Source organism: Rhinatrema bivittatum, chromosome 10, assembly GCF_901001135.1.
Source record: "Rhinatrema bivittatum chromosome 10, aRhiBiv1.1, whole genome shotgun sequence".
NCBI classification, from domain to species: Eukaryota; Metazoa; Chordata; class Amphibia; order Gymnophiona; family Rhinatrematidae; genus Rhinatrema; species Rhinatrema bivittatum.
Window position 1 is genome coordinate 79,774,341 of NC_042624.1, and position 27,007 is coordinate 79,801,347.

At 49.0% G+C, this 27,007-nt stretch overlaps 1 protein-coding gene across 1 annotated transcript in view; it reads left to right on the forward strand.

The window, feature by feature from the left end:
* Positions 1–27,007, forward strand: part of LOC115099805 (probable ATP-dependent DNA helicase HFM1) — a 451,200-nt gene that overhangs the window by 343,191 nt on the left and 81,002 nt on the right. The window contains exons 19-20 of the mRNA XM_029617654.1: positions 14,799–14,905; positions 21,842–21,889. Of these exons, the coding sequence (XP_029473514.1) occupies positions 14,799–14,905; positions 21,842–21,889 (155 nt within the window). The remainder of the gene's footprint in view (positions 1–14,798; positions 14,906–21,841; positions 21,890–27,007) is intronic.

Below are 27,007 nucleotides of genomic sequence, written 5' to 3' on the forward strand. Positions count from 1 at the left end.
CTTTCATATACATGCAGACACTCTCTTCCATACACATATGCAGGCTCACTCTCGTGCACATATTCAGGCTCTCTTTCATACACACATGCAGGCATTCTCTCTTTCATACATACATGCTGGCTCGCTCTCTCTCTCTCTACACACACACACCTCTCAGGTATCCTCCTTTCTTCTGGGCCTTTGCCGCACCAGCACTACTCATTAGCTGCCAGAAGGGAAATGGGAGGAAGTGGCCCAGCAACCGCCAGATGCATTCTTCTGCAGAGCCTGTAGGTCTTTCTTCGGGCTGCATCAGGTCGGGTTCTGTCGTGGCCTCTCTGATACCTTGTTGGGCTGCGACGTGTTGGGCTCCGTCATGGCCCCACCGATGCCTCCTTCGGACCGCAATGGGTTGGGCTCCATCGCAGCCCCACTGAGATCTCATTCGGGCTGAGTCAGTTATCTCAGCCCTGCAAAAGAACTTGTTCAGCAGCAATCCCTCAGCAGGAGCTGAGATGAAGACCACGTGACCAGTGCAACCAGCCCACCAGGGGATGCCCGATCCCCTGATAGGCCAATCTTCCCCTGATAATACACTGCCTTGGACAACATTTGCACCTTTTCTGTTGGCAACTGTGAGACCATTTCCATCGAGTCTAGCTCAATACCTAGAAAGGTCAGTCTATGGCTGGGATCTTCTGTCCTCAGCAAGAGGGATGCCAAACTCCTTCGCTATAGCTCTAAATACATTTAAAAGGTTCTGATAAATTTCACTGATTAGAGCCATGAACAAGAAATTGAGATAATGCGAGCACAAATTTACTTACATAAGAACATAAGGTATGCCATACTGAGTCAGACCAAGGGTCCATCAAGCCCAGTATCCTGTCTCCAACAGTGGCCAGTCCAAGTCACAAATACCTGGCAAATACCCAAACATTAAATACATCCCATATAACTAATGCCAGAAACAAGCAGTGGCTATTCCCTATTGATTAATAGCAGTTTATGGACTTCTCTGTTATGCTCAGGCTTGTGAAATCTTGGACCGATAGGAGTATGGTATACCTCAGGAGGTGGATCCGTAGGTTCTCCCGTCGGGTGGCGAGGCTGAACAGAAGATGCGACCAGCTGACCCTTGGCACTGGATACTGAGGCGACTGAGGAGACAGATGAAGAGTCATGACTTCGAGGAGAGGAACTGTGTCTTCGCCACTGGAAGCCCGTGGTCCCCCCATGAGGAGCCCGTAGGGACCCGGGCCGCTGGGACTTAGGTGGACCTTTGAGAGGTCAAGACGTCGGGAGATCGATGCAAGGGCTAACTGGAGCTTCACCCCTGGAAGCCCGCGGTCCCCCCAGGAGGAGCCCGTAGGGACCCGGGCCGCTGGAACTTAGGTGGGCCCTTGGAGATGAGGGTCCAGAAGAAGTCCGAGGTCAGGTGCAAGAGGGTCGTCGCTTACCAGTCCGAGGTCACACACCAAGGGATCGCCGCTTGCCAGTCCAAAGTCACACACCAGGAATCACCGCTTGCCAGTCCGAAGCCACACACCCGGAATCGCCACTTGCCAGTCCGAAGTCACACACCAGGAATCACCGCTTGCCAGTCTGAAGTCACACACCAGGAATCACCGCTTGCCAATCCAAAGTCAGGAACCAGGAATCACTGAGACGAGACAGGAGCAAGAATCCAAAGTACAAGAACTCACCAAAGCAAGCAGACCTGACTACGTGGAACGTTGCCAAGTCAAGGAATGACTGTGGAGAGCCTCCTTATATACTTCCCTGTGCCTGACCTGCCAGGCACAGGTGAAGTCAATTTAAAGGACGAGGCCCCTTTAAATTCAGTGAGGAGGTGCGGCCATCTTGGATCCTGGCCACAGGGGAAGGGCAGCCCGAGGCCACGAGGGGAAAGCAGGGTGCTTCCCCTGCCGGCAGCCACCACTGAGGCCCGCGCCAGTGTAAGGGGGAGATGGACTTGACTTCCCCGGCTTCCTCGACGCTGCCGACGCGGGCCCACCGCCGTGGGCGAGGTAGGGGTTTGTGGCCGCGGCCATCTGCGGCCACGGGACACAACATTCTCCTTCAGGAACTTATGGGCTGGATTTTAAGACATAGCACGGAATGTACGCCCGATTTTATAACATGCGCGCACAAATGCCTGTCTCTGGAACCTGTGCATGGAACAGGGAGCATTTCAGAGAATGCTACCCTGGATGTTCTGGTTTTCAGCTTTCTACCTAAGAGCCTAAATTTGGCTTTCAGAACCTCCCTCCATATGTCGTTGGTGCCCACATGTACCATGATAGCCAGCTCCTACCCAGCACTGTCTAAAATCCTATCTAGGTGATGCATGAGGTCTGCCACCTTGCACCAGGTAGGCATGTTACCAGGCGATCCTCATGCCCTCCAGCCACACAGCTGTCTAAATTTCTAATAATCGAATCACCAACTTTGACGGTCGACCTAACCCTTCCCTCCTGGGCTGTAGCCCTGGGAGACATCCTTGGTGCGAGCGGACAATGCACCACCTGGACAACAGGTGCTTGCTATAGGATCATTTCCTGCTGCACCAGGTTGATGCTCTCCAATCATGAGCCCTTCCTCCTCCAAGGCAGCACCAGGGCTGCCAGGCTGGAGATGGGTCTTGGCTATATATCCCTGATGGTCTCATCTATAAACTCCAGATATCGGATTCATTCTCTGAGAGACAGGAGCGCTTTGCATCGGATGCACATGCACAATTTCTCACTGGCGGGTAAAAAATCATATATGTGACACTCGATGCAAAAGACTGTAAGGCCCCCCTCTTGCTGCTGGACTGCTGCCTTCATCTCAAATTTGTTCAGTTCCTAGTTAAGTTTTAGGTTGCTATGGGAGTAGGAATGCATACAATTAGGGTTCTTTAAATATATTAGGGTTCTTTAAATATATAGTGTATTCACTATATATCCAGTTATTTATAGATCTACGAACTTGAATCTTTTTCATATGCATCACTTGTTTTTGTCCAGCTTTTTTTCTTCACCCACCTCTTCGGGATCCCTTAACAATAATTTAAACACATCCACATATTTCCTCTTCCACATTCTGTGCTTTACCTTGGCTAACACATGAACACCTAGCAGTGCTATCAGACGTGTGCCCATACTACCGTCCACTCCATACCTCGTACATTAAATGCTCCTCTAGCTTGCTTTTTACCTTTGATACCCAAAAGCTTAATGAATGTCCCATTCCTTTTATCATGAATTTCTTCCCCTTCCTGCGCACCCCAAACTGATTCTCCACACTGTCCAATCTCTTAACACCAACTCCTTCAACTTCCTCATAAAATCCCACATCTTTCCCACAATCACCCTCTTCATCATTAGACCAGAGAAAGGACTGTCCCTGAGATACCTGGTCATCAGCAATGCTCTGAACCATGTGAGATGCTGGGCTGGTACCCTCGCTACTCGCTGTGGCATTGTGCGCTCTCCTCTTTATCTGCAATGGCTCAATTGGTTGTCCTACAGCTTCCCACCTATCTCGAACCCACTGCATTCCACGGTGTGCCATGTTGCATCTCAGCTGGAGGATGAGCTGCTCCAGGTCATCTTCACACTGGCTGGAAGCCTACCTGAGCTCCCGATCTGTCACCTTCTCCTGCCTCTGACTTGTAGTGGAGGCTTTTTTGGATGGTGTGCTCTTGCACTTGGTGGTAACAGAAGAAGATGAGGCCATTCCTTGCAAGGGAGTGGCTTCTTGTTCCTTGCATCCCTGCCCATATCCTTGCTTGATGTCACTGGTACCATGCTTGTGTCTCCACTCTCACTGGACATATGGTCCTTGGCTAGCATAATGAAGGACTCCTCTGAAGGGGGCTGGGTTCTTCCATGTGTTTGCTGTAGCCTGCTTCATGGAGGGAGGGGGGAGGGAGTAGAAGGAGGTGCAGTTGGGTTGGGGTGAGGAGGGGATACCTGTATGGGCTGGCAAATGGAGGGGACTGACTATTCTGTTGGCTTTTACTTGCCGGCACTTCCCTCTATAGAAATGCTAAGCCAGTCATCGATATGCATTGCAGAAGGTTGCTACTTGTCCTCTCAGCAATTGATTGTTTTCATTGGGATGCTAACAAAATACTCCAGTGGTCATGGTTTTCCTGCTGCCATGTGATGGCAGTCCCGAAATGAACAAAGGAATAGCAGAAACCGACCGAAGCCCAAGGTCCATTGAGGCAGGCTCCCGGTGCGGGAAATAAGCAGTGAAAGGGGATAAGCCGCAATTTCTTTGGCCAGCAGCAAAAAGAGGAAGCCACTACGGATGCAGCTTCTCTTTATGCTACTACAAGGCTACTCCAGCCCCCCTTTCCCCCCTTTCCCCCCTTTCTTTCCACCCCTTCTCCCAGACACATCAGCTAGCCCCAATCCCAGCCCTTCCCTATCCTTCATCATGCTGGGCTAGCCACATGGCCATGTTATGGCCTCATGGGTGAGCCCAGTGAGACACTTGTCACAGGAACTGTCATCAGGTGGTGAAACAGCCCATAGCCTAGCAGGACACTTTTTTCTCTTGCAGCCTACTCCAGTTCTCACTGGGAGTGATGAATTGACAGTGGTCCCTGCCATCAACAGCATGCGTTTCTAGTTGTTGTCCCCCTGCTGGAAACCCTAATACTAGTGTACAGACAAGGTCCATCTCTGATGCCAGGGTCGCGCATCCTCCATGACAGCTGTGCTGATATCATTCTCAAGTACAGGTTTTGATGCTGCTGCTGTTGTGGTCCCAGTTGTTTGCTGCTTTGGGGGCATCCTTTTGGTGAAAAGCAAGAAAAAACTCTGAGGTGTGCTGACTGGTGTGCTGCATCTATGGCTAACTCTGCATTGCTGCCTGCTGCAGATGAAAGAGGCAACAGCTAGGGTTGTACTGTCTTTTATGGGCATATATGGCCCAACACACACCCTTCCCACAATTTCCCAGCCCTGTGTATTTTGGTGGGAAATGTTCCTGTTGAAGCAGGGCTGAATGAAATAAAATAAGAGAGGGGGTGGGGAGGTTACCAGAGCATGGATGTCATTTTAATGGTCAACGTTTTGCATAGCGAACACAAGCCTCAATATATTACATGTAAATAGAGGCCATTTGTGTGGAGAAAAATACTTTAATAGGTTGGGAGTTTATCTATTTATCCTACATGGTACCCATGTATGTACATTTATAGTATTTTTATCCAAATCTTTTTATAGAAGTTTGACAATTATTGGTACCTAGTTATAATTAGAATAACTTTTGTCTTTTCCAAAATGATGAAATACTTGATTGCCCAGGAAAGACCTGAACCTTTAAACTTCATGTTTACCCATAACATTGTAAAAAGATGCCATACCTAGCAGATAGGAGATAGGGAGGGTAATTTTATAACAGCCCATGTAGAAAGTACACATGGGCGTCAGCCCTGATTTTCAAAGCAGATTTACATGCGTAAGGCCACTTTGAAAATTAGCTGGACCATACGGACCTTAGCATGGCAAAAGCATACATATTTACACCTGATAGAAGGCAAGTGTAAATGTCCAGCAAACATTAAGACATATACTTTAGAAAATCAAAAGTATGCATGTAAATGATTTTCTCACAGGACAACCAGGATGGTAGTCCTCACATATGGGTGACATCACAGGATGGAGCCCAATCACGGAGCACTTTTGTCAAAGTTTTTAGAACTTTGACTGGCACTTACTGGGCATGCCCAGGATGGCACTAACCCTGCAATTAGCAGGAGTCCCCCTTCAGTCATCTTTTTTCCACACAGCAGTAGCCATGCGGTTAAGGAGTTCTTGGATATTCCTGACAGGAATTTTTCCTCACGGAATTACTTCAAACCTTCACACCCCATAGGGTCCCCCTCTTGAATTTTTACTTCCGCGGTACTCCGGTAAGTTTTTACCCAGTTCCGGTCGATTCCCGTCGGGTTTGGCCCTTGTGGCCTACTGGCCGTCGACCGCAAAGGCCATGGTGTCGAGGTTCCGTCGGTGCCCTGACTGCACTCGCACCATGTCCATCAGAGACCTGCATAAAGTCTGTGTAATGTGCCTAGGGTGTGAGCATGATGTCCTGACATGCCCCAAATGTGCCTTAATGACACCAAAAGGTCGCAAAGCCAGAATAGAGAAAATGGGACTTCTCTTTCGGTCTCAAACTCCGACACCATCCATAGCTTCGACGTCGTCCGAACTGGCACCATCCACGTTGCGCCAGTATCGGGCACCGGCCGGTGACCGTCCAGCGTCAACGACTTCCCGGCCATCGACTACTTCTGTTCCCCCTCAGGACCGAGGGGATCGAAGAGAGAAACATCGACATCAGCACCGAAAGCCTCGGATCATCCATGAAGGCAAATCATCGACCTCGCCATCGTCCGAGCCGCCATCGAAGAAGCCCCATCCAGAAAAAGCATCGAACCTTTCTGAGACCGTGTCACCGAGGCAACCCTTACCCGGATGGGTAATGGGAGCTGCGACTCTGCCTTTAACGGTGGTCCCTCTGGCTACTCCTCTGCCTCCTCCCCTTCTGGAGCCGAGGCTGCTTGCTCCAGATCTCCGTGAACAGCTGGACCAGATGGTTCAGGAGGCCATCGACAAAGCAATGCACAGATTCCAGGTTCCTCCGATGCCGAACCCGGTGCAGAGTGTGGAACTGATCACAGACCCCATTCCGGCAGCACTGGCACTGCTGCTTTCGAGAATGGAAGCGCTTATAGCCACTTTTCCACCGATGGATCCGGGGTCACCGATGGATTCGGCGCCCTCTCCTCTTCCACTTCATCGGGAGGAGAAACACCGTTCCGTTTGCCTCCATCGGGAGTCCTGCCCATGCCTAAACCATCAACCTTCTTCATCATTGATGCCTAAGAGCCGATGCCAGAGTACCGCAGAAGTAAAAATTCAACCATTCGATGCCGTTACTACCATCGGTGCTGCCAACTCGTCCATCGATACCCTCGATGCCAACATCAGTGCCCACGGTAACTCCCTCCGTGCCTTCGGAGGCTAGACCGGGACCTTTGGGAATACCTTTGTCCCGTCCCTCTCAGGTTCTGTTGCGACCGTCGCTGCTCGACGTCCTCACTCCGCCCTCTTTACCTCTGTGGCGACTCCCTCCGGGTCTGATGGACGGCTGGCTGCCGCAGTGTCTCCATGCCGTCTCTCTCTGGCGTCCCCGGACCGGCTCGACGTTGCAGATCCGCCATGTTGCCTGAAGACCTAGGGCGCACGCGCGCTCTGATTGAAGTACCAGCAAGGGCGCGAACCTCAGGGGCATACCCCTGAGATGACGTCATCCGCTTCCAATATTTAAAGGTCTCTATTTCACTATCTAACTGAGTTAGCAAGGGGGGTTGCTTCGGCTACGCTTTCTAAGCTACTCTGCCTCCACGGACTTACCAGAGGTACCCGCTCCTCAGGGGCCTCGCTCTTTTCTTTACTTTCAGATTACAGATAGGAACTCCTCGGGGGCCCATGTTCCTGGACACTCTGAAGATTCTCTACTGCCTGGAAGCTATTGCTACTACAAACATTCATGAGTTACCATCGCTCTCTCAGAGCTTTCCCTGGAACCAGGTACTCGCTCCTCGAGGGCCTAAACCTTTCCAGCTCCTGAGCTTCCTTGAGACCTTATGTGAGTTTTGTCATCTAGTTTTGTTCATGAACTCTGTCTACTCTGCCTACTCACTTTCTACAGTTTCTCAACAGCTCAGCCAACCTGGATCGCTGTTCCAGTGCCTGAGGGACTACAGCCTTGCTGGGCATATCAGCTCACTACTGCCACCTCTGGTGGTTTCCAAAACCTGTTTAATAAAAGAACTAATGTGTGTCTGTTTCCATACTCAAGCCTAGCCGGTGGTCCCTCTCGGGATATCCTCCCGGGGGCGTGGTCATTTGCCACCGGCCCAGGGACCCACCAACACTATATCAGATTCATTACAGATTGCTACTCCTTAGCAAGACGATATCTGAGATACTACAAGACTGCTGACTTCCTCCCCTTAGGAACCAATCATAACAGAATTACATCAGATTGCTAACTCCTATCTGATTGCTCCACCCATTAGATAGTGGGTTTCTAACAGATTGCTAACTTCTCACAGAGAATATAACAGATTGCTATCTTCGCAGTCTAACTAACAGCAGATTTACAACAGGTTCCTAGAGGGACTGGAGCTGATCCTTATGATACCTGGACCGAGGATTTGTCACCATACACTGATGATTTACCGTCACCACCCTCTCCTACTGAAAGCAGGAAGCGTTCTCCTCAAGAGAACTTGTCCTTCATCAATTTTGTGAAGGAAATGTCGGAGTTGGTTCCTTTCCAACTACAGACAGAGCAAGATGATAGACATCAGATGATGGAGCTGTTACAATTTCTGGATGCTCCCAAAGAAATCACCTCCATCCCTATCCATCAAGTTCTTTTGGATCTTCTCAAAAAGAATGGGAACCCCCTGGTTCAGTAGCACCAGTCAACCGGAAAGCAGACACCACATATTTGGTCCAGTCAGCTCCAGGGTTCCAAAAACCTCAATTGGATCACCAGTCCGTAGTTGTTGAATCTGCCCAAAACAGGGCACGGCGTACAAAGACCCATTCTTCCTTCCCTCCAGACAAGGAGCAGAAATTCCTGGATGCCATTGGTAGGCGTGTTTTCCAGGGATCAATGCTTATCTCTCGGATCGCATCTTACCAACTTTATATGACCCAGTACAACAGGGTCCTCTTCAAACAAATACAAGAATTTGCAGAGTCCCTGCCTCAGCAATTCCAGGAACAGCTACAAACCCTGGTTCACAAAGGTTTTGAAGTGGGGAAACATGAAATAAGGTCCTCTTATGACATCTTCGACACCGCTTCCAGGGTTTTGGCAGCTGCTATTTCTGCAAGAAGATGGGCCTGGCTTAAGTCTTCGAACTTACGTCCTGAAGTCCAGGACAGATTAACCGATCTGCCTTGCATTGTTTGGGGAACAGATCCAACAAACAGTGGCGCAGCTCAAGGATCATCATGAGACTCTTCGCCAACTCTCTCTGATGCCTTCTGAATACCCGGCCAAACAACCATTCAGGAAGGACTCCAAAAAGTTGTTCTATCATCAAAAGAAGTCGCTCCACAAAGCCTTTCCAAAAGGCCCAGTCTCGTCAACCTCGTAAACAAAAACCGCAAGCAGTTCCTCAGCCGGGCCCTGCTTCCGGTTTTTGACTCCTGCATAGAAAGCAGCAGCCAGCTTCCACTGCTGCATGTACCAGTGGGAGGTCGATTGTGCCACTTCAACAACATGTGGCACACAATCACCTCAGACCAGTGGGTCCTTGCCATAATTTGTCAAGGTTATCACCTGAACTTTCTCTCCATCCCACCGGATTCCCCACCTCAGCTGAAGTGGGGAACATCAGACCATTCACTACTCCTGGATCAGGAAGTCTCTCTCCTCCTTCGATCCAGAGCAATCGAGCCAGTGCCCTACTCCCAACAGGGCTTCGGATTTTATTCCTGGTACTTTCTAATCCCCAAAATGTCAGGCGGCGTTCGTCCAATTCTGGACCTACGTGCCCTCAACAAGTACCTCCAACTAGAAAAGTTCAAAATGGTAACCTTGGGTTCCCTCCTTCCTCTTCTGCAAAGAGGGGACTGGCTCTGCTCTCTAGACCTCCAGGACGCTTACACGCACATAGCCATCACTCCGTCTCATCGCAGATTTCTGAGATTCCTGGTAGGCCCAAAGCACTGTCAGTACCGTGTGCTCCCATTTGGCCTAGCATCTGCTCCACGAGTCTTCACCAAATGTCTTGTAGTGGTAGCAGCCTTCCTAAGGACCCAAGGTGTTCACGTCTACCCCTATCTCGACGAATGATTAATCAGGGCTCCCACTCAGCAAGCAGCTCGGTCTTCCCTACGTCTTACCTTACACACACTGATCTCTCTAGGATTTCTCATCAATTACATGAAATCCTGCTTAGTCCCATCTCAAACTTTGTCATTCATAGGGGCAGACTTGGACACCTTCAAAGCAAAGGCATTTCTGCCTCGACAGCGAGCTCTCACGTCTCTCGCACACCAGCTACAGACTCAACAATGCTCAAGTGCACATCATTTCCTCATCCTGCTGGGGCACATGGTGTCCTCGATGCATGTTACCCCGATGGCCAGCTTGGCCATGAGAGTCATGCAGTGGACTCTACGGTCACAATGTACTCAATCTGTTCAACCATTGTCAACCATTGTCCACATTACCGACCCACTTCGTCTGTCTCTGGCTTGGTGGAAAAATCAGACCAATCTCTAGGGATGTGAATCGTTTTTTAACGATTAAAATTATCGTCCGATAATTTTAATATCGTCTTAAATCGTTATAGAACACGATACAATAGAAATTCTAACGATTTATCGTTAAAAATCATTAAATCGTGTTAGTGCGCACTAACTCGCGTTAGTGCGCACTAACTGAAAATGATACAAATTGACACTTTCCAGGTCAGTAAAGGTCAGTTAGGAAAGAATATGTGTTCCTATTGGCTGGCTGCCCTCTTATCTATTGATGTTAACCAGGTTCCCACTGAGGTGATGGTTGGGGGGGATGGGAAATGGAAATGGAAACTCAGGAACACTAACAGAAAATGATACAAATTATTGACACTATCCAGGTCAGTAAAGGTCAGTTAGGAATGAATATGTATTCCTATTGGCTGGCTGCCCTCTTATCTATTGATGTTACCAAGGTTCCAACTGAGGTGATGGTTGGGGGATGGGAAATGAAAACTGTTGGTAGTTGACAAAAAAAGTAATGTGATCAGTCAATATGACTAGAACCTGTGCCCTATTCCTGATACCAGGGGTGTTGTGATCTTCCTGCACTCAGTGCCCTATCCCTGATACCAGTCTGAGACAGCTCCCTCCCTGCATTACTAGTGAGAGGCTGGCTTCACAGACAGGGGGGAGCTGCCTGACCCTCACTCCTGACTTCCCCCATGTCCCAGCTAGTGAATGGTGTGTGGGTGAGGGGGGGAGGATGGTGAAGTCTGAGACAGCTCCCTCCCTTCATTACTAGTGAGAGGCTGGCTTCACAGACAGGGGGGAGCTGCCTGACCCTCACTCCTCCAGGGTATTGTGATCTTCCTGCACACAGTGCCCTATCCCTGATACCAGGGGTGTTGTGATCTTCCTGCATGCAGTGCCCTATCCCTATTAATACCAGGAGTGTTGTGATCTTCCTGCACGCAGTGCCCTATCCCTAATACCAGGGGTGTTGTGATCTTCCTGCACACAGTGCCCTATTCCTGATACCAGGAGTGTTGTGATCTTCCTGCATGCAGTGCCCTATCCCTGATGCCGGGATGTGTGCAAGAAGATCCCAACACCCCCGGTATCAGGAATAGGGCACTGTGTGCAGGAAGATCACAACACTCCTGGTATTAATAGGGATAGGGCACTGTGTGCAGGAAGATCACAACACCCCTGGTGCCAGGGTTAGGGCACTGTGTGCAGGAAGATCACAACACTCCTGGTATTAATAGGGATAGGGCACTGTGTGCAGGAAGATCACAACACCCCTGGTGCCAGGGTTAGGGCACTGTGTGCAGGAAGATCACAACACTCCTGGTATTAATAGGGATAGGGCACTGTGTGCAGGAAGATCACAACACTCCTGGTATTAATAGGGATAGGGCACTGTGTGCAGGAAGATCACAACACCCCTGGTGCCAGGGTTAGGGCACTGTGTGCAGGAAGATCACAACACTCCTGGTATTAATAGGGATAGGGCACTGTGTGCAGGAAGATCACAATACCCCTGGTATCAGGATTAGGGCACAAGTTCTAGTCACATTGACTGATCACATTACTTGTTTTGTCAAGCTACCAACTGTTTCCATTTCCCATCCCCCATATACTGTCAGTGGGAAGCTTGGTAACATGAATAAATAAGAGGGCAGCCAATTAGAATACATATTCATTCCTAACTGACCTTAACTGACCTGAAAAGTGTCAAATTGTATCATTTTCAGTTAGTGCGCACTAATCGGAAAAAACGATTTTTAACGATTTTTAAACTAAAAAATCGTGCCTAACACGATTTTCTTGCCCTGCCACACGATTTCTATCGTTAAGACGATATGGAAAACGATTCACATCTCTACCAATCTCCTCCGAGGCCTACCTTTCCAGACTCAAAATCCTGAAATAACCATTACCACCGATGCGTCCAACCTCGGCTGGGGAGCACATGTTGCCAATTTGCAAACTCAAGGGACTTGGTCTCCAGAGGAAGCCAAACACCTAATAAATTTCCTGGAGCTAAGAGCAATCAGATATGCTCTCAGGGTGTTTCAGGATCGCCTTTCCAACCAGGTCATCCTGATCCAGACGGATAACCAGGTGACCATGTGGTACATCAACAAACAGGGAAGGACGGGCTCCTACCTCCTGTGTCAGGAAGCTGCACAGATATGGGCGGAAGCCCTCTCCCACTCGATGTACCTCAGGGCCACCTACTTGCTGGGAGTGGACAATGTGTTGGCGGACAAGCTGAGTCGCACCTTTCAGCCGCACGAGTGGTCCCTAAACCCCACAGTAGCGGACTCAATATTCCAAGGTTGGGGTTACCCGCACATAGACCTCTTTGAGTCACCTCAAAACTGCAAAGTAGAGAACGTTTGCTCTCTCACTTGCAGCCAACACTCACTACCAAGAGATGCATTCTCCCTTTCATGGGCAACTGGTCTCCTATATGCATTCCCTCCACTTCCACTTCTCTCCAAGACTCTCGTGAAGTTATGTCAGGACAAGGGAACCATGATCCTGATAGCCCCTCACTGGCCACACCAGGTGTGGTTTCCAATTCTTCAGGACCTCTCCATTCGCAGGCACATTCCCCTGGGGAAAGACCCGTTTCTGATCACTCAGAACAACAGGTGCCTACATCACCCCAATCTTCAGGCCTTGTCCCTGACTGCCTGGATGTTGAAAGGTTAATTCTTCAGCCACTCAACCTTTCGGAGCCAGTTTCCCGTGTTTAATTCATGGTGTTCTTCACTGTCACTTGATACTTTTACCTGTTCCACCACGAAGTTTCTGGACTACTTCTGGCACCTATTAGAGTCAGGTCTAAAAACTTCTTTCATCAGGATGCATGTCAGTGCGGTAGCTGCCTTCCATAAATGTGTGGGGGATGTACCCATTTCAGTACAACCCCTTGTCACATGCTTTTTGAAGGGCTTGCTTCACCTTAAACCTCCACTGCTTCCTCCGGCCCCTTCTTGGGACCTTAACCTAGTTTTGGGTAGGCTCATGAAACCACCATTCGAGCCTCTCCAATCCTATGATCTTCGATATCTCACATGGAAAGTGATTTTTCTTCTGGTAATCACATCTGCTCGCAGAGTTAGTGAGTTACAGGCTCTAGTTACCTACCCGCCTTACACTAAACTTCTGCACGATAGGGTAGTACTCTGTACTCCCCCTAAGTTTTTGCCTAAGGTAGTATCAGAGTTTCATATCAATCAATCCATTATACTACCCACTTTCTTTCCCAGGCCCCACTCAAACTCAGGAGAGCAGGCTCTGCATACCCTTGACTATAAACGGGCTCTAGCATTCTACCTAGACCGTACAACTGCCCACAGGAAAAGTACTCAACTGTTTGTTTCTTTCCATTCCACCAAATTGGGGCAACCTGTGGGTAAACAGACTCTCTCCTCCTGGTTAGCGGACTGCATATCCTTTTGCTATCAGCAAGCAGCATTCCACTTCAAGACCGTATTAAAGCACACTTTGTCAGGGCCATGGCAACTTCAGTAGCGCACCTACGCTCGGTGTTTGGACAAGGCTGGAAGACAAGATTCCATCTTCGGCCAATCTGTCTTGCACAACATTTTTGCAACTTGATGTACCAACACCCTTCTGCCTGCCTGTTAGGGTTCAGGATGCCCTCTACCAAATTCCACCCCAGTTGTTGTGCCGGTTGCACGACTTGGGTACATTTGGTGCATATCTCGGACATCCTCAGCTCGGTACTCACCCATATGTGAGGACTACCATCCTGCTTGTCCTGTGAGAAAACAAATGTTGCTTACCTGGAACAGGTGTTCTCACAGGACAGCAGGATGTTAGTCCTCACAAAACCCGCCCGCCACCCCGTGTTGTTAGGTTCATTATGTTTTCTTATTTTATTTTTGGCACTTACTATAGCTTTTAAACAAGACTGAAGAGGGACTCCTGCTGGTTGTAGGGTTAGTGCCATCCTGGGCATGCCCAGAAGGTGCCAGTCAAAGTTATAGAAACTTTGACAAAAGTGTTCCATGACTGGGCTCCATCCTGTGATGTCACCCATATGTGAGGACTAACATCCTGCTGTCCTGTGAGAACACCTGTTACAGGTAAGCAACATTTGCTTTCCCACCTCAACTCCACCCTTTGGAATGCCTCTATAAAATTGTTTCCACGCATACCTTTAACACCAGGATAATTTTAAAACTCCCTCATTTATGCCTCTAAATCCACATTTTACACATGTAAATATTTTTGAAAATTACCCCATAGAAAATAAGCATATGAATTGTGCATGATAAAGTTGCTCTACCAGCATCCAGGAGTTTTGATAACAATGCAAATCCACATGTTATCAGAAGCCTAAAATGGTTGCACAAACTTTGCATCAGTTTTTCTGAGATTGTTAATGACATCAAAACAAGTACGATATTTTAGTGAAGGAATAATTATCTAAGGAAAGTTGGTGGTGGAATGTATAAGCAAAACCCTATTGATAAATATCTGATATCAAAATGTGTACAGGTCACAATGATATCAAACAGCAATGAATTTTCAGATGTACAGTTGAGAACAAATGAGAAGAAAATACTTAACATACTGAATAAGGACAAGAACAGAATAACTATAAGGTAAAAATGACATGTGCTTGTATTCAAAAGCAAATCCAGAGATTTTATTGTAATTGAATGACTTAAATAAAAGACAATAAATGTCTGTCTTAGCATTCAGACAGGCAGACAGGTGAATTCAGAACCAGTGGGTTATGCACCTCTACCAGCAGATGGAGACTGAGAAAAGCTGACATCACGGTATATATATATCCCTGCAGTGACATCAACCTGCCAGTATTCTCTGTCTCCAGCGGATGGTGGGTGTGCATCTCCCTACTGTGGATTGCTAAAAAAAAAAAAATAAATAAAATTTTAACGGAGAAGTATTACCTTTTGGTCTCTCCCTCATTTGAGAATTCTGAGGTGATTTTTTGGATCCTTCCCTCAAATGAGTGCTTTGGTCCGGTAGCTGGTGTTTCAGCCGGCATGGACTTAGCTGTAAAAATAAAAACAGCTGAAAGACAAGCAGGTGCAGGAGGCTAAGCACAGAAGTGAAGGTCCTTGCCCTTTCCCCCAAAACCGGAGACCGACCTTGTTCTCAGTTGGGGCAGGCTGAGCTCAGGTAAAGGGTAATTTAAAAAACAAAAGAGAGAGATGAAGGGGAGTTAAGTAGGGATGCCTTCTTCCCCCGGTCTTCATGCTCAGCGTACCGATCCAACGGTCATTTCCGCTTCTGGAGGAGCTTAAAGAACATGGGCAGCTTGGCTGGTTGAGCAGCCCTTTTTTGGTAGGCTGCGATGCCGTTTTCATATGTTTTTTTGTGTGCATAAGACTGCCATCTTCAATTCCGTCGATCCATGCTTGTGCGCCCAGTTGTGTGTCCAGATTGTGTGCCTGCTTGTTGCCTTAGTTGGGCGCCTAGTTGGGCGCATAGGAGCACCTACCAGGGCACTTAGTCGTAGCACATGCACACACGTAATTTGCCTGCACTATCTGAGTGTCCTGGTGGGAGCTCAATTTGTGCATTTATTAAGGCAGCGTGTTATGCACCTAAATTTTGGGCGCACCATCATCAGTCACCTGTTGGGGCGTATTGACAGACTGATGGCACCCATAGCAAAAATGCCTAAGTGCCTTGCCCTATGTGTTACTTGTCATATTCGGGCATCCTAGCCTGGTGTTCCTTCTAATTTGTGTCAGCCATGTTTGGAGGCTCAGGGAAAATTGCCTCCATCTGATTTTGGAGTGGAGTAGTAGCCTAGTGATCAAAGCAATGGGCCCAGAACCAGGGAAGCCAGGGTTCAAGTCCCACTCAGGGATTACTAAAGGCAAAGTACCTCTCCCTCAGGCAAAAATAAATGCTGTGAATTTTTCTAAACCCAGTTCTTCCCAGACTAGTGCGGGAATGGTAAAAGAGTTGCCAAAGGTGTTGCCTGATTTTAGGACTCCCCTAACTGGTTCTTCATCGGGGGAGAGTAGTTCAGTGCGCACAGGTCCGATACCCCCTGGTTCTGGCATGGATCCCTGTACCTTTTTTTGGATAAGTTGTTTTTCAAGGACTGCAGTCTTTTCTTCAGGTGCAGTCCTCAGCCCCGGCCAATCTTGACAGGTAAGGATCACAGGCTGTGGATCCCCACATGCCTGGGGCTGCAAGTAAGCATTGGAGTAAGCCTAGATCTGCTGTGGGTCTCCCCGATAGGGATCCAGATGGCACGGATGATGAAGCTGATCCTTCCTCCCTGGAAGATGGGGAAATTTCTCTGGGATTGGAGCTGTATAGAACTATGTTGGATTCCCTGTATGTACCCAGATCAGTCTAGACTCCTGGGTTTTGCCTCCCTACCATCTACTGGAGACAGAGAAGTTTTGATTGACTCTGCCCTATACCCTAAGGTGCCACCTACAGTCAGTCAGTATTTCTCTGTCTCCAGCAGATAGTGGAGATGCAGAACCTACAGTCTGGTCTTAGTAAAAAAAAAAAAAAAAAATGACGTTAGAAGTAGATTTACTTCCAGTGAAGTTAAGTTTAGTATCTCTTTAAAAAAAAAAAAAAAAAGGTTTTGGAAAGCGCGGGAGAAGAACCGTTTTAGCCTCCCAGGGGGTCGGCAGGTCCTGAGGGGACCATCCCCCCTGGTATTAGAGGCTCCCGAACGGAGGGGTTAAGAACCAGTTGATCAGTTCCTGCAGCACGGGGTGATACCGGGGAGCCCGTCTTACTCACCCCAGGAAGGACCGCACCCACACAGGTTTGAAAAAAAACCAAAAAACGAGGAAACTCTGAAGCAGGGGAAAATCTTTACTGTGCACTTCCTCCCAGGGCTGTCTTTCCGTTGCTTCCGCAGCTGACTCTTCAACTGCCGCCGTTCCTCTCGCCCTGACAAATCGTCGGGGGCAGTGGCTCTGGGTTGTGCCGAGAGTTGGGAAGGCCTGGGCGCTCGTGGCTTACCTCCTCTGATCCGTTCCTGCTCAGCACAGGAATGGACGCGATTTTATCTTCTTTTCGTGTGGCAGCACTGACAGCGGAGGGGGGAGGGGCTTCCCTTCCTCCTCTTTCCCCACAGCAGGAGGCCTCCGAGGGGGGCAATCTCCGTAAAGACACGGCTGTTAGTGAGGATAGCCCCAAGGGGGCTTCAGACTCCTCCTCTTTTTCTTCCAAATTTATTTTGCTGCTTCATAAGGCCCTCAAGGCCAGGAAGTCAGCCAGGAAGAATCCTGAGGGGATCTCTCGTTGGCTCTCAGCCCCTCCTTTGGGCAACTCAGCAGTCCAGGCTCCCAAGAGATCCAGATCCTCCTAGGAGATGGTAGCTCTGAAACTTAAGCGCTCCCTCCAGATCACGTTATCCTGCCCGCTAGAGGAATCTTCATCCGAAGATTCGGCGCACGACGATCAAGAGCTGAGAGGCAAGCCTCCTTAGGGCTCGGACATGGAAGGTGACATGGAGCTTCCTGCAATGCAGGGGTCCCACGTGGTCGATGGAGATGACCCTAAGGTGGTCCGCCTCTTCAGAAAAGATGAGCTGAGCCCACTTATTCCTGTGGTTCTGGAGGAATTGGGTATTGATAGCCCTCAGAAGGACTCTTGCATGGAGTCTATCGATCTGGTCATGGTGGGTCTTTGTGGCCCGACCAAGTCTTTTCCCTTCCATCTTTCTGTCACGGATTTGTTGTTTCGTGAGTGTGACACACCAGATTTAGGTTTAAAGGTCAGCAAAGCAATGGACAAGTTGTACCCTTTGCCAGAAGAGGCTTTGGACCTCCTTCTTGTTCCCAAGGTGGATGTGGCGGTATCGGCAGTCACCAAGAAGACCACTATCCCAGGGACAGGTGCGGCGGCCCTCAAGGATCTCCAGATGATAAGCTGGAGGTTCAGCTGAAAAAGATTTTTGAAGTCTCGGTGCTTGGAGTCCGGGCGACCATGTGCAGCAGTTTCTCCTTGAGGGCAGGGCTGCGCTAGGTGCAGCAATTGCAGAGTAGCACGTCTCTGATGGAGGCAGAAGCTGTTCAAGCTGGGCATCTGGAAGCCACTGTTGCTTATAGTGTGGATGCCCTCTATGATTTGCTGCGAACTTCAGCCAGATCTATGGTTTCAGCTGTCTCTGCCCTGCAGGCTCCTCTGGTTGAGGAACTGGTTCAGCGGATGTTTCCTCCAAAGCTCAGCTGGGTTCTTTACCCTTCAAAGGCAAGTTGCTCTTCGGAAAGGACTTGGAGGACATGATTCAATCCTTGGGGGAGAACAAAGTCCATCGGCTACCGGAGGACAGGCCCAAGGGGCGGGGGCTCCTTTCAGCCTAGGTCGCGTTTCCGAGGGAACTGTAGATTTCGTTCTTCCCGGTCTTCAGGCTCTTCATCTAGGCAGAGCTCGAGCAGACAACAGTCCTGGTCCCAGTCGTTTTGGGGGCGCCACTTTGGCAGAACAGGGATCATCAGTCCGCTGGAAGGAACTAAATCCTCCCAATGAAGCGAGGCTGGTCCATTCCTCGATTCTGGCAGTAGGGGGCAGATTATCTCTATTTTACAAGGAATGGACCAAGTTGACGGCAGACCTCAGTGTGATAAGACAAGGCTACATGTTAGATTTTGCTCGGCGACTTCATGGCCACTTTCTCGTCTACTCATGCACATACACGGAGAAGCGGCAAGCAGTGAGGGACACGTTGCAGCGTCTTCTCAAGCTCGGAGCCATCGTTCTTGTACCCCCGGCGAAGCAGCAGCTGGGGCTATTCCATTTACTTCGTGGTGCCAAAGAAAGAGGGTACTTTCAGGCCCATCCTCGACTTGAAGAGAGTCAACAGATGCCTTCGAGTTCCACATTTTTACATGGAAACCTTAAGGTTGGTCATTGCTTTGGTGCTCAAGGGGAAATTCCTAGCAACCCTGGATCTTACAGAAGTGTATTTACACATTGGAATTCGGGCAGATCATCAGAGATTTCTGCGACTTTCCATCCTGGGAGAACACTTTCAATTCAGTGCTCTGCTTTTCAGCCTCGCCACGGCCCCCAGAACCTTTACCAAGGTGATGGTGGTGGTGGCAGTGCAGCTCTGAAAGGAAGGGTTCTTGGTTCATCCGTACTTGGACGATTGGCAGATTTGAGCGAAGTCGGAAGCTCTCTGTCACTCAGCAATTCTCCGGATTCTGCAGCTATTGAGGTTGCTCGGTTGGGTAGTCAATTTTGCCAAGAGCCACCTGGTTCCCTCTCAGTCCTTGGAGTTCCTGGGAGCCCGATTTGACACGCGAGTGGGGAAAGTGTTCCTTACCGAAGAGCAAATCAGCAAACTGCAGGGAAAGGTTCAGGAATTGCTGTCCAAACATATTCCCAGGGTCCAGGATTACTTGCAAGTCCTTGGCTCGATGGCTTCCACCTTGGAGTTGGTTCCATGGGCTTTTGCACTTATGAGGCCTCTTCAGTCTGCATTACTGTCACGTTGATAACCCAGTGTCCAAACAGTTTCATCTACCACTGCCTCTTATGGACAATGCACGCTCCAGTCTCCACTGGTGGCTCCTCTCTGACAACTTGTGCCACAGTGTGACCTTGGAAGTTCCTGCTTGGCCGGTAGTCACAACAGATGCCAGTCTCTCCGGTTGGGGAGCGGTTTGTCAAGGGAGATCGGTGCAGGGGCAATGGTCAGGAATCCCAATGATCGATCAATCGTTTGAAGACCAGAGCGGTATACTTGGCATTACAAGCCTTTCTACCGCTTCTACAGGGGAAGTCGGTTTGGGTCCTGCCCGACAATGCGACCGCAGTGGCTTACATAAATCGCCAGGGAGGAAACAGGAGCCAACCAGTGGCGGTCGAGGTTCAGCAGTTGATGAGCTGGGAGCGCAACGTCTAGTCAGCCTTGCAGCCTCTCACATCGCCGGGACCGACAATGTGCAGGCAGATTTTCTCAGTCGCCACTGTCTCGATCCTGGGGAGTGGGAGCTCTCCGAAGACGCGTTCAATCTCATATGTCGCAGGTGGTCCAGGCTGAGCATAGATTTGATGGCGATGTTCCGGAATGCCAAAGCCCCCTGCTTCTTCAATAGTCGCAGAGAAACAGGAGCGCGGAGGGAGTGGATGCCTTGATTCTCCCCTGTCCGAAAAACATCCTTCTGTATGTGTTTCTGCCTTGGCCCTTAATCGGCAAGGTGCTACGGCGCATAGAAGCTCACCTGTCAGATGTGATCCTGGTAGCTCCGGAATGGCCAAGACGCCCATGGTTTGTGGATCTGATCAACCTAACGGTGGAAGGTCCCCTCAGGCTTCGGGACATCCCGAATCTGCTGCATCAGGGGCCCATTTGTTTGGAAGAGGCAGATTGCTTTTGTCTAGCAGCATGGCTTTTGAGAGACAACGTCTGAAGAACAAGGGTTATTTGGAAGCAGTTGTAGCTATCCTTTTGTGTTCCAGGAAGGCCTCTACCTCACTAGCCTATGTCAGAGTTTCGGGGGTCTTTGAGTCCTGGTGCGTAGACCACAAAGTTGAGTCTACTCGGGCTTAGGTACTCAATATATTATCTTTTCTGCAGGACAGCCTCGCTAAATGCCTATTCTGTAGCTCTTTGTTGGTACAAGTAGCGGCCCTCGGTTGTTTTTGGGGCAAGATACACGGGGTAGCCTTAGCTGCACATCCGAATGTGGCGCGTTTTCTCTGAGGGGCAAAACATTTGCGTCCTCTGGTCCAGAATCCTTACCCTTCTTGGAGCCTGAATTTTGTTCTCAAAGCTTTGTGTGTGGTGCCCTTTGAGCCTCTGAAGAGGGCGACGCTGAAGGACCTTACATTGAAGGTGGTGTTTCTTGTAGCTATTTCCTTAGCTCACCGGGTGTCGGAACTTCAGGCGTTATCCTGCAGGGAACCCTTTTGAAGGATCACGGACTCGGGAGTCTCGTTGCGAACAGTTCCTTCTTTTCTCCCGAAGGTGGTTTCCTCTTTTCATTTGAATCAGTCAGTGGAGCTCCCATCCTTTACGGATTTGGACCGCTCTGATCTCCAGTCCAGAGACCTGAGAAAGTTGGATGTGCACAAGGTACTGTTGCAGTATCTGGAGGATACAAACAGATTCCTTTTGTCGGACCATCTCTTTGTATTGTGGAGTGGCCTAAAAGAGGGCACAAGGCATCTAGGGTACAGACAGTTGAATTCACTTTCCCACCCATGACTGCCAAATGGTTGTGCCTTGGTCCTCCTGCATAGCTGCGTGTTTCAGGGAGTAGTGGAAAGCGTCAATCCAGTCTGTAGACTAGTGGTGTTACACTCCTTGTTTGAGGTCAGTGTTTTCCTGTTGGCTGAGTGCTGGAATGGTTATCTGTTAATAATCAAGTTTTGTTAGCTTGTCCACAGTTGGCTTTTGCAGAGAATATTGACAGGCTGATGTCACTGTGGGTGTATATATACCGTGATGTCAGCTTTGCTCTGCCTTTATCTGCTGGTAGAGGTGCATAACCCACTGGTTCTGGACTCACCTGTCAATACTAAAGAAAAGGAATTTAGCAGGTAAGTAGTAATTTCTCCTTGGTTTTTTTTCTCAGGTATCCTATGGAAGGGAAGATCAAAACAAGAGAAATGAAAGTGAACTGGTAAATATGTTCAGCTTTCCTGGAAATTATTTGTGAAAAAAAGATGATGATGTAGTAATTCATGTTAATGCACTTTGATTGAATGCACATTCCTACATCTGTAATACTATAAGAGCAATTTTAAAAGGAGTTACATGTGTAATTGTAACATACTATCGTAACAATTTTCAAAAGCCATTTCCGTGTGTAATGTGCATTTACATGAGTAAATCATATGGATAATTCAACGGCCTATATTGTAGCAATTTTAAAAAGCCCATTTACATGGGTAAAGTGCATTTCTCACAGGACAAGCAGGATGGTAGTCCTCACATATGGGCGACATCACAGGATGGAGCCCAATCACGGAACACTTCTGTCAAAGATTCCAGAATTTTGACAGGCCCCTACTGGGCATGCCCAGCATGGCACTAACCCTGCAGGCAGCAGGGGTCCCCCCCTTCAGTCTTCTTTTTTCCGTGCAGCAGTAGCCATGCGGTTAAGGAGCTCTGCAGAGATTCCTGACAGGAATTTTCCTCACAGAATTACTAAAATTTAATTTACCCCACAGGGGTCCCTCCTTCAACTTTTTCAAGCCGCAGTACTCCGGTAAGTTTTTTTTACCCGTTTCCCGTCGATTACCGTCGAGTTTGGCCCTCGCGGCCTACTGGCCGTTGACCGTACCGCGGCTTAATTTTTTCATGGCCATGGCGTCGGGGTTCCGCTGGTGCCTGGACTGTAATCGCACCATGTCCATCACAGCCCCTCACAAAGTCTATGTAATGTGTCTCGGATGTGAGCACGATGTCCTAACCTGCGCCAAATGTGCCCTCATGACACCAAAAGGTCACAAGGCTAGAATGGAGAAAATGGAACTTCTCTTCCGTGCGCAAACCCCGACGCCGTCTATTGCATAGACATCGTCAGAGCCGACACCGTCAACTTCGCGCCAACATCGACCTCCGGCCAGTGACCATCCGCATCGACAACTTCTCGGCCTTTGACACCCTCTACTCCTCCTCAGGATCAAGGGGATCGTAGAAATAAACATTGCTACCAGCATCGAAAGTCTCGGACCATCGAGGGAGCGAAATCATCGACCTCGTCATCGTCCAAGCCGCCGTCGAAGAAACCCCGTCCAGAAAAGGCACTGACCTTTTCGGCGACCGAGTCATCAAGGCAACCCTCACCCAACAGGGTATCGGGAGTCACGACTCCGCCTTTAACGGTGGTCCCTCCAACTATGCCTCTGCCTCCTTCTTCTGTTCCGGAGCTGGGGCTGCTTGCTCCAGGTTTCCGAGAAGAACTGGACTGGATGGTTCAGGAGGCCATCGACAAGGCAATGTATCGACTCCAGGTTCCTCCGACACCGGTACCGATTGCGGAACCGACCACCGACCTGATTCCAGCAGCGTTGGCACCGCTGCTTTCGAGGATGGAGGTGCTCATGGCCGCTTTTCCACCGATGAACCCTGGGTCACCGATGGTTCCGGTGCCCTCCTCGCTTGCTTTGTCATTGGGAGGAGAAACACCGTTCCACATCCCTCCATCAGGAGTTCTGCTGATGCCTCAGCCATCAATGCCGATACGTCCGTCTGTGCCACCGATCCACCCATCGGTGCCGACACATCCATCAGCACCACCAAGCCATCCATCAATGCCCTCGATGCGTGCGCCTGTGCCTTTGATGCCTTCATCGGTGCCTCCAGTTATTCCTTCGAGTCCTTCGAAGCCTTGACCAGGACCTTCAGGGATCCTACCGCCCCGTCCTCCTCTAGTCCTACCAGATACCGATGATTTGCCTTCACCACCTTCACCTACTAAAAGCAGAAAGCGTTCTCCAGAGGACCTTTCCTTTATAAATTTTGTGAAGGAGATGTCTGAATTGGTTCCCTTCTGATTGCAGACTGAACAAGATGACAAGCATCAAATGATGGAGCTGTTACAATTCCTGGATGCTCCCAAGGAAATAACATCCATTCCTATCCATCAGGTTCTTCTGGATCTCCTCAAAAAGAACTGGGAACATCCTGGCTCTGTGGCTCCAGTCCACAGGAAAGCTGACACCACTTATCTCGTTCAGTCAGCTCCAGGCTTTCGCAAACCTCAATTGGATCACCAATCTGTGGTTGTCGAATTTACCCAGAAAACAGAAAGGAGATCAAAACCTCACACTTCCTTTCCCCCAGGCAAGGAACAGAAATTTCTAGATGCCATTGGTCGCCGTGTCTTCCAGGGATCAATGCTCATCTCCAGAATTGCCTCTTATCAGCTCTATATATTACACAATATAATAGGGTCTTATTTAAGCAGATACAAGACTTAACAGACTCCCTGCCTCAGCAATTTCAAGAGCAACTCCAAACCCTAGTAAACAAGGGTTTTGAGGCAGGCAAGCATGAGATCAGATCATCCTACGATATCTTTGACACTGCTACCAGGGTATCTGCAGCTGCTATTTCAGCAAGACGATGGGCCTGGCTCAAGTCTTCCGACCTTCGCCCTGAAGTACAAGACAGATTATCTGACCTGCCTTGTGTAGGAGATAATCTTTTTGGCGAGCAGATTCAACGAACAGTGGCGGAACTCAAGGACCATCATGAGACCCTAAGACAGCTCTCTCTGATGCCTTCTGAGTACTTTTCAAAACAGCCCTTCTGGAAGGACTCTAAGAAGTCATTCTTCCGCCCGAAGAAGTCCTACCCGCCACCAACTAGAACCCGTTCTACGAGACCGTTTCAAAAAGCCCAGTCTCCTCAGACACGAAAACAAAAAACCTCAAGCAGCTCCTCAGCCAGGCCCTGCTTCCGGTTTTTGACTCCTGCATAGAGAGCAGCAGCCAGCTTCCATTGCCCCTTAACCATTGTCCACATTACTGACCCACTTCGTCAGTCTCTAGCTTGGTGGAAAAATCAGATCAACCTCCTTCAAGGCCTGCCTTTCCAGGCCCCAAATCCTCAAATAACTCTTACCACCGATGCTTCCAACCTCGGTTGGGGAGCACATGTTGCCAATTTGCAAACCCAAGGAACTTAGTCTCCAGAGGAAGCCAAACACCAAATAAATTTCCTGGAGCTAAGAGCAATCAGATATGCTCTCAGGGTGTTTAGAGATCGCCTATCCAACCAGGTCATCCTGATACAGACAGACAACCAGGTGGCCATGTGGTACATCAACAAGCAGGGAGGAATAGGCTCCTACCTCCTGTGTCAGGAAGCGGCACAGATATAGGCGGAGGCCCTTTCCCACTCGATGTACCTCAGGGCCACCTACTTGCTGGGAGTGGACAATGTGTTTACAGACAAGCTGAGTCACACCTTTCAGCCGCACGAGTAGTCTCTCAACCCCACAGTAGCAAACTCAATATTCCAACGTTGGGGTTATCCTCACGTAGACTTCTTTGCGTCACATCAAAACCGCAAAGTAGAGAACCTTTGCTCTCTCACTCACAACCAAGAGACGCATTCTCCCTCTCATTTATTTATTTATTTTTATTTAAGGGTTTTTTATATACCGGGGCACGTTAAAAACATCACCTCGGTTCACAATGTAACATAACTTAGCAACAGGCTTTACAATAATTTATAGTAGGAGGAAACATTGAGGCAACTAATTCAACTTGAAAGGTGGTTACATGTTCATATATTTTAAGTATATTCACATTAACTATATTCACAATAACTATATTTACATTTTAATTATTCACATGGTGCCAGGGAATATATGCGGTTAGATCAGGTGGTAGGATGGTGGGGAGGGTGAGGGTGGAGGGTTGGAGGGTGAGAGGGGAGGAGGATGAGGGAGGGTTGGAGGAATGGGAATGGGGGTTGGAGGAATGGGAATGGGAATGGATGAGGATCATGGTTAAGTTCAATAGGGCGTGTCAGTCGGGGGGGGCGTGAGGGTGGGGGGGTGTATCTATGGGAGTAGACGGTTAGGGTATGCTAGTTTGAAGAGCCAGGTTTTAAGATTCTGTTTGAATTTTTTATGGCAGGGTTCCTGGCGTAGGTGGGGTGGCATATTGTTCCAATGGGAAGTGCCTGCTATAATGAATGATCTATCTCTGATCGTGGCATGTTTGATGACTTTGGGGGAAGAAGTCAGGAGTTTGGCTTGGTGCTGTTTTCTAGTTGGTCTGGTTGTGTTGTGGAGATGGAGATGTTCAGGGAACCAGTGCATGTCTTGGTTGTGAATGGCTTTGTGTATGAGGGTGAGGGATTTATAGATTATCCTGGAAGTTACTGGGAGCCAGTGCAGGGATTGAAGAACTGGGGTGATGTGGTCATGACGGTGAGTGTTTGTGAGAATGCGGGCAGCAGCATTCTGTAGGAGCTGCAACGGTTGAAGGGTATTTTTTGGGAGGCCTAGGAGGATAGCGTTGCAGTAGTCCAGTTTGGATAGGATCATGGCCTGCAGTACTGTTCGGAAGTCAGAAGTGTGTAGTAGTGGTTTAATTCTCTTCAAGGTGTGGAGCTTGAAGAATCCGCTCTTAATAGTGTTAGAAATGAATTTTTTGAGGTTAAAATGGTTGTCTATCCATATGCCAAGGCTGCGGACAAATTGGGTGGGTGGGCAGCCTGGTGGTGAGAGGGAAGAGAGGCTTAGTGTGGGAATGTTGGGGGGAGAGAGGATGAGTAGTTCGGTTTTGTTGGTGTTGAGTGCCAGAAAGTTGTCAGTGAGTAATTTGTTTATTTCAGATAGAGCAGATTTCCTCTCATGGGCCACCGGTCTCCTATATGCATTGCCTCCACTTCCACTTCTCTTGAAGACTCTCGTGAAGTTACGTCAGGACAAGGGAACCATGATCCTCATAGCTCCTCACTGGCCACGCCAAGTGTGGTTTCCGATTCTTCAGGATCTCTCCATTCGCAGACACATTCTCCTGGGGAAGGACCGGCTTCTGATCACCCAGAATGACGGGTGCCTTCGACACCCCAATCTTCACGCCTTGTCCCTGACTGCCTGGATGTTGAAAGGCTAACCCTTCAGTCACTTAACCTTTCGTAGCCAGTTTCCCGTGTCCTGATTCGTTTGCGGAAGCCTTCCACGAGAAAATCTTATTTTTACAAGTGGAACAGGTTTACATCATGGTATTCCTCACTGTCACTTGATCCTTTTACCTGTTCCACCATGAAGTTT